Below are 7,040 nucleotides of genomic sequence, written 5' to 3'. Positions count from 1 at the left end.
GAGAGCAAAGAGGCAGCAGAAAACAAAATAAGTTTGGCAAACTAACTTTGTGCAAACATGTTCAGTCCAGCCTGCATTCTAATTCTACCACTTCGGACTGCAATGCTGAGCACGTGCTCCAAGCAGATGAGACACGGCCACAACTACCAAACTCAACTTCCCTGAAGTCAACAGGGTTTCTGCATTTTCAGGGGAGAAAAAAAACCCATAATTGTCTTGAATCATCAATAGTATAATTTTTCCATGTTACGTCCTTTCCTCTTGAGTTAGAACTTGGAGTAGAAGTGATCGAACCAACCTGAAAAGCTGCTTTCATTGCCGTAAGTCTGTCTCCCATTGCCCCAGTGGATGGCTTGTATGCCTCATAGTTACTCATCACGCTGTTGTTGTTTCCACGGTCCTGTACAAAAAGACAAAGGACAACTGGAGAGATTTATCCAACACAGACACTTTTCAATTCAACCATTCTCCGAACCTATCTTGACCCTGCACTCAGGAAATACATCTACTGTGGATGACAAACTTCGGGAGAGCACTGAGCGGCAGAACAGTTTGCCCCATGACCTTGAGGATGACAGAAAAGTAAAGATGCATTAAGTCTTAGTGACTCACTAGTCAACAGTGTAACCGCAGTGCCCAGCTCCTTACAGTACAAGCAAAAGCAAAATGCAGTCAAATGGAGATTTTCACAGAGGTCATAGCCAAGACAAAGTGTGAACAAGGCTTCAGCTGTGACTTTTGGAAAGATGCTGAACACGATGTGTTTTCAACGTGTCTACAGCTAAACTCTGTCCCCACACACATTGGCAGTGAGCTGTTTTCCTAGCATGGACATTGCCAAGAATCAGCCTAGAAATGGCTTCTCAAGTAATTTATTAGCACTTATTTTGCATTGACAGTCTATTTTGGGAAGAATCTCCAAACCTTCTGGATCACTCTGGCCCTAAAGAGGGCAGCTCTTGACAAGAGGGTAACAGCACAGGACAGTTTCACTTGAGATATTTCTGACACTAATTCTGAAAGATTCTGAGCTATGAAAACCTTCGAAAGCAGAGGCTATTCTCCAGCACTGAGAAGATTTTTTTGAACTAAAGAGTAGTCAATACTAAGTTTAAAAGTTCCAAGAATCCGTAAACAACAACTACTTACAGAATTTTCTGATCCCAGACCAGGACGTTCACGGTATCCTAAGCCACCACCACCAATATTCAGCTTCTTGCCTTTTCCTCCTTTGAAACGTGACTTCCGGAACCATGGATTCTGTACAAAAGAAGGACAAATGCTTCTCACCACAGGGAATAAGAAGCTTCATAAATGCATGTAATGAGGCTCAGAAAAGAGGGATTTTGAGCATTTCAAAAGAAAAATATAAATACACTGTTTCCCATTCAACAATACAGCTGTTGCAAGGGGATGGGATGTGACAGGCTACAGCGCTTTGAAACCAAGCTGTAGACAGTTCTGTCATGTGGGTCTGAAGCTTTTTGTTACAAATGCTTTTTATGAAAACTAATTTTCTGTCCTGAAGTTTCATCCATGTTAAAGTTTTGGGGGGTTGCATTCTAATAAACCCAGGAATAAATGCAATCTCTAATGCCATTCACTTGGGAGCTCTGCACTTGCTCATACTTGGGTTTTACTGACTTAGCCCACTGCCCGGCTAAGGAGAAATGAGGTTCTGCCACAGCAAAACTTCCTGCAACAAGCAGTGGCCAGGAAAGCGCAGTCCAACCAGACCTCCTCTTGTTACCAGGTTTTTAAATAATGGTTGGCTGCACCTCTTTTTATGCCCTATAGTTTCTTCAAACCTGAAGAAGCCAGTAAGCCAAGCCATTTAGCTTCTATACTCTCCTCTCAAAGGCAGCCTGTGGAGCTTGGCCTCACGAATTCTGTCCCTTCTGAAAATGCTGCCTCTGTACCTTGGAAAAAATACTTACTTCTAGCAGCTAGCGCCCAAGCTGATTGGCAATGAAGCCACAAGCATGCTAATCCATCTCTGAATTTGGGAATTACCAAAAAGCCTTCGCTCTCTTGCAGCTACACGGGCAGCAAAAGACAAGAACTTAAAGAGCTGACAAGTACAGTGGCCCAAGTACAATTGCTTCAGCTATCCATCATACCTATATATAGCAAGCCTGCCAGACAGCACTGCCAAGCAGGTATAATGATCAAGCAACAACCGTTTCACAGAGTAAATGTCCCTGTAATTATTTTCTAGTTTAGCTTTCAACTAAGCTGCATTTCCCAGGTGCCTGCCACGAATGCATATCGAAAATCTGATTGTAATGAGATACTGGAGCTGGAGTGCACTGCTGGCATCAGCCAAATTACAGCTCCTAATTTCCTAGGCAGTGCCTGACCCCAAAACAGATTACACACTGCATTCCAAGATCTTTATGTCTTTATGGATTCTTTCACAGGCCATTAGAAACACTAGAAAGCCTGCTTAAAAACAGTGTATGTTGCCAAAAGGTCACTGCAAACACATGATGGAACCAGAAACAAGTTCCTGAGCTCCTGATTTTGTGCCAATCATGGAAGGAACCTTCCTCTACTCAAGGAGTTTTGCCTGTTCGTACCTGCATTGCTAGATCCAACAGCTCTTTGGAAACATGTTGATTAGCGCCTTCCAGATTTCTGACAAGATCACCCGCGAAGTTACTGTCTTTGGGAGTCAGCAGAGTGTAGGCAACTCCCTTCTCGCCTGCTCTGCCAGTACGACCAATTCTATGGGTGTGCGTATCTATGTCCCGAGCCACATCATAATTGATCACAGTCTTAATGGAAGGAATATCTAACCCACGAGCTGTAATAAAGAACAATATAGCGGTAAGCGTGATTATCCTGAATGAACCCAAAGCAATCCCATGCATACCAGCGTATCACTTCATTCTGCTCCAGCATAGGAAAGGAGTTTCCACAGGAACACACCCCAGTTAAGAGGTGTGGCTAAAACTCTTTGTTATCTTAAGTGTAGCACTATCTTCTCCAGGAGTAGTGTAAATTACACCAATCCCCCAAGTTCACAGGATTGGAGATGGAAGAGATCTCTTTAAACGATTGTTATTCCAAGGAAGAGAGAGGGCTTTATTAAAGGACACTGAAATTCACTCTTTGTTCAGCTAAACATCTGGGTACAAAAGCTGTTCTAGAGAAGGCCTCAAGTGTGTCCATTTCCTCTTCATTTAAGCATGCATAATGTGTCAGCTGATTAACGAATAGCAACTACTTCCTCAAGAAACAGCTTGTTTTCTTTCTGTATATGAAAAAATATCTGTCATACTGTAACTTAAACACCATTAGAAGACTTTAAAAATAAAACCCCTTGCTAACACTGTGTACTTCTGAAAAAATGCCTGGAACACAGTGCCCAGCAGGTGCAGAAGCCAGCCTTGTTGCCTTCCACTGACATGTGTTAGCCTTTCTACTGATATCCACAACTTGTATGACCTGCCGTTTCTTAGAATGTCACATACCTGCCACATCAGTAGCTACCAGTATCGGGATCCCCTTTTTCTTGAATTCTGAAATGACTTTATTCCTCTCACTCTGGTCCATGTCACCATGAAGCAGCCCCAGATTATGATCCTCCTGCTTAAGGTTATTGGCCAGCTCTTCTGCATTTGCCTTCTTGGTGACAAACAGGAGAACGCTCCCAGAGGACGTGAACTCCACGAGGTGTCGAGTCAGCCAGTTCCATTTGCTAGGGCCAGAGGGGAAAATCTCCACAATTTGAGTAACATCTTCATTTGCCTAAGGGGAGAAATAAGACATGCAATAACGCAGGATAGAAACGACAGTACGGCAAACACACACAGATGGCAGAATAAAACCAGGAATTTAAACTAAGCATGAGAATAAAAAGCGGAGGAGCGGGGGACCAAAATTCTCCTTTAAAAGAGGTTTCAGCTCTTGTCTAACTGCTGACCACTTCATTTTCACAGTGCAGAAAAGGCAGGGGTTAAACGAGCTACTCTTTGCTAAACCTGAGAGAGGCAAAGTGCAGTCTTTGACATGATGCAGTTTAGCACCCTACTGATCTAAAGATGGGCACTTGCAATTTAGATGCTCTTGCCACAGATGCTATTAAAATCTAAAACAGACTGTGCAAGAGCAGGGTCTGAGATGGAGAGGATGCTCATCAGTAAAAGTTATTCATATGCAGATCAGAGAAAGTACCCCTGTGAGCTGTGACATGTCCTCGGAGTCAGGAAGAGGGGAGGTATAAACAGACTCCCTGTACACTCCGTATTGCAATAAAAGTGCAGTGGAGCACACAGCACTATCTGGAAGTTTCTCTGAAAGATTTAGTTTTTACACATTTAAATATGAATTATTTCAAGGATGATGCTCTCAGAGTAATAATCAAAGAAAAGAACCCATGTGATTGATCTAGGAAAGCTGCTTCTTTCTTAAGCAATGCTTAGGAAAAACATTTTCCCACAAAGAATGGGCTTCAGGTAGCCATTAATTCTTTGTTATAAAGGGACACCTCACATTCCTAATTGAAAAAAATAAAAAATGCAGAGAACTGGTCAAAAGAAGAATGTTCTGAAGGCATCTTGTGAAACTTCTCAACAGTTTCATGTATTGTAAGCACAGTTTCTTCACAGCAAGTGTAATCTGCCCACTTCCTCGACTTATTACCAAGTCTCATTACTAGTCTGCTAATAGTTCAGCTGCTACTGTCAAGCAAGTATAGAAACAACATTCCCACATAAACCAGCTGAAAGACATTACAGTCTAAGTTTCAAATCCTTCATTGCAAAAGCTGTAATTTATTTATAGTTTTGAGACAAAACAAAAGGATATACCCATTGATTCAGCCTAATTTAAAAAAAAATTAAAAAAAAAATCACTGCATTAATGTTGTTTCACTCCTTGATGAAAGCTCCCACTACTACAAGAATATTTGTTGGCAGAAAGAAAACTCAATAAAATTAAAAAACAACCCAAAACCTTACTAGTTTTTGTTAAGCACAAAGTATTTACTCTTAAATACAAATGATGACTACTGCAGTTTAACATAAATTTCAGACAACAGAAACAGAATGGTTCTTTTTTCTCCGACTGTCTCAGAAGTAATGTGGAATTACCTCTCCAATGTCTCCCTGCACAACTCGAATTGGATCAATCAGAATATCTCGAGCCAATTTCTCAATCTTCTTACGGAAAGTGGCACTGAACAAGAGGGCTAAAAGAAAAACAGTATTTGAACTCCCTGAAAAATACATTTTCTTTAACACTGCACAGATCTTGTGAATGAAGACCTGTACAACTGTACTAGGTGTCAGCGATCTGAAGCTACAGTCTGTTTTACTGGTTCTAATGAAAATTATCAATCATGCTATTAGAACACCTCAAAGTGGAAACACATTTCATGGCATCTGAAAGAAGATGTGCATAATAAGTGGCACTGCTGTGAACGTTCTTTCACGGCAGCTGAGAACACAGGATCTCAACACATACTAATATTAATTCAGCTAATCATCTTTTCCCTGAGTAAAGTCTGTGGAGGGATTGCAGTCTGATGAACAAGTATGGGCATTTAACCACACTCACAAGTGCTCCCTCCCAACAGCCCACACTGAGAATTGACACCAGTGGACCCTTGCAAAACTCTCATTGCGTGGCTGCGTCAAGAACAGGAAATCCCAGCTCTGTTCCAGATTCTTAACTGGTAGCCCACCATATAGCCTCCTTCGACTCTCAGGAGTTTAGTTTGAAACATGCTTATACTTACTCTGTCTGTCAGGACGTACGTGGCTAGCAATTGATCTGACCTGATATTCTGGAAAGGAGAGGGAAAATGTAGTAATCATTGTATGCTCATTATTTAGTAGAGTAACTCAAAATGCAACTTCATTGCTTTATTTAACAAATAACCATAGAATGAATGAGTGCCTCTCACTCAGTATTTAATGTTATACTGTGACTTCCAGGCGCTATTTGCTGCACAGTGGAAGTTCCTTTGCTGTACAAAGAAACTTTTCGAAGTTCCTTCAGCAAAAAGTTCCGTAAGCAAAGATCCTAGCTAAGTCTGTGCATACCTTGTACATCTTACAAGTGTCTCCCTCTGTTTGCGGTGTTATAGCACTGTCAAATCTTTGCTATGTCCCGTGATGCTTGAGCACATATTCAAAATCATCCAGATCTGAATGACCAAACCTCTTCCAATAAAGTAGAAAGTTCTTTTAACACCAGTAGTTTGTACACACACAACCAAAGCACAGAAGTGACTTGCCCAAAAGTTATTCAGCAACTCCCAAGATAAAAATCAGGGGTTTTGGACTTCAACATCAACAGGACTTTGCTGATCTCTTTACAGCAACAGATATTAGACCTTGAAATATGACTTTTGTCTATAAAGTATTTCCTTAATGTATTTTCAAGTATATGAAGCTACAGGGGTTATACACAGTCCTACTAAGCTGGGAACTAGACACCACTGCTTTCCAAAACAGTGACCTTTGTTTATTACATACCAAAACCCATATCAAACATTCTGTCAGCTTCATCAAACACAAGGTAAGTGACTCTTTGAAGGTTTGTAGCTTTCTTTTTCACATGATCAATTAAACGACCCTATTAAAAAAAAAAAAGCCAAGTTTTTAAAGCATATTTTAAAAATGTTAATATATGCAACCTTCAAGCACTTAACTGCTTTTTATCCTCACTTACCAGAAACTTAGAACAGAAAACATCTCAAGGCTTCACTCTAGAAGTAAGTGTCAATATTCAAGTCACAGAAACAGACTCCTGAAACTCTTATCAACTATACTTGACAAGCTGAATTTTAGGACTGGATTTTCAAGGTTAACAGTGCTGAGATCCTAAAATTCCCTAGTCTTCATTTAAATTAAATTTTAGTTGTGAACTGGCTATTTAATCCCATATTTGGCACAGGAGTTCTTCATGCTTTGTTTTCTTGCCTAGTACCCCAATAAATAGCCACAATAAAACTTCCTCCAACCATTAGTTGCTCAGTTTTGCCCAAGTTCGTAACTAGTTTTTGCAATAAGCAAAGTCAGTTGACAATG

The 7,040-nt window shown here is 40.7% G+C and overlaps 1 protein-coding gene across 1 annotated transcript in view; it reads right to left on the bottom strand.

Moving 5' to 3' along the window:
* DDX42 (DEAD (Asp-Glu-Ala-Asp) box helicase 42) overlaps positions 1–7,040 on the bottom strand; it is a 22,104-nt gene that overhangs the window by 3,027 nt on the left and 12,037 nt on the right. Inside the window, exons 11-17 of the mRNA XM_009320437.1 lie at positions 6,486–6,585; positions 5,744–5,791; positions 5,097–5,194; positions 3,477–3,753; positions 2,580–2,806; positions 1,150–1,260; positions 299–400 (exon numbers count right to left, since the gene is read on the bottom strand). Of these exons, the coding sequence (XP_009318712.1) occupies positions 299–400; positions 1,150–1,260; positions 2,580–2,806; positions 3,477–3,753; positions 5,097–5,194; positions 5,744–5,791; positions 6,486–6,585 (963 nt within the window). The remainder of the gene's footprint in view (positions 1–298; positions 401–1,149; positions 1,261–2,579; positions 2,807–3,476; positions 3,754–5,096; positions 5,195–5,743; positions 5,792–6,485; positions 6,586–7,040) is intronic.

This window comes from Pygoscelis adeliae, unplaced genomic scaffold (genome assembly GCF_000699105.1).
Source record: "Pygoscelis adeliae isolate BGI_AS28 unplaced genomic scaffold, ASM69910v1 Scaffold203, whole genome shotgun sequence".
NCBI classification, from domain to species: domain Eukaryota; kingdom Metazoa; phylum Chordata; class Aves; order Sphenisciformes; family Spheniscidae; genus Pygoscelis; species Pygoscelis adeliae.
Note: the sequence above shows the minus strand (reverse complement) of the source record. Positions and strands in the feature narration are given on the sequence as shown.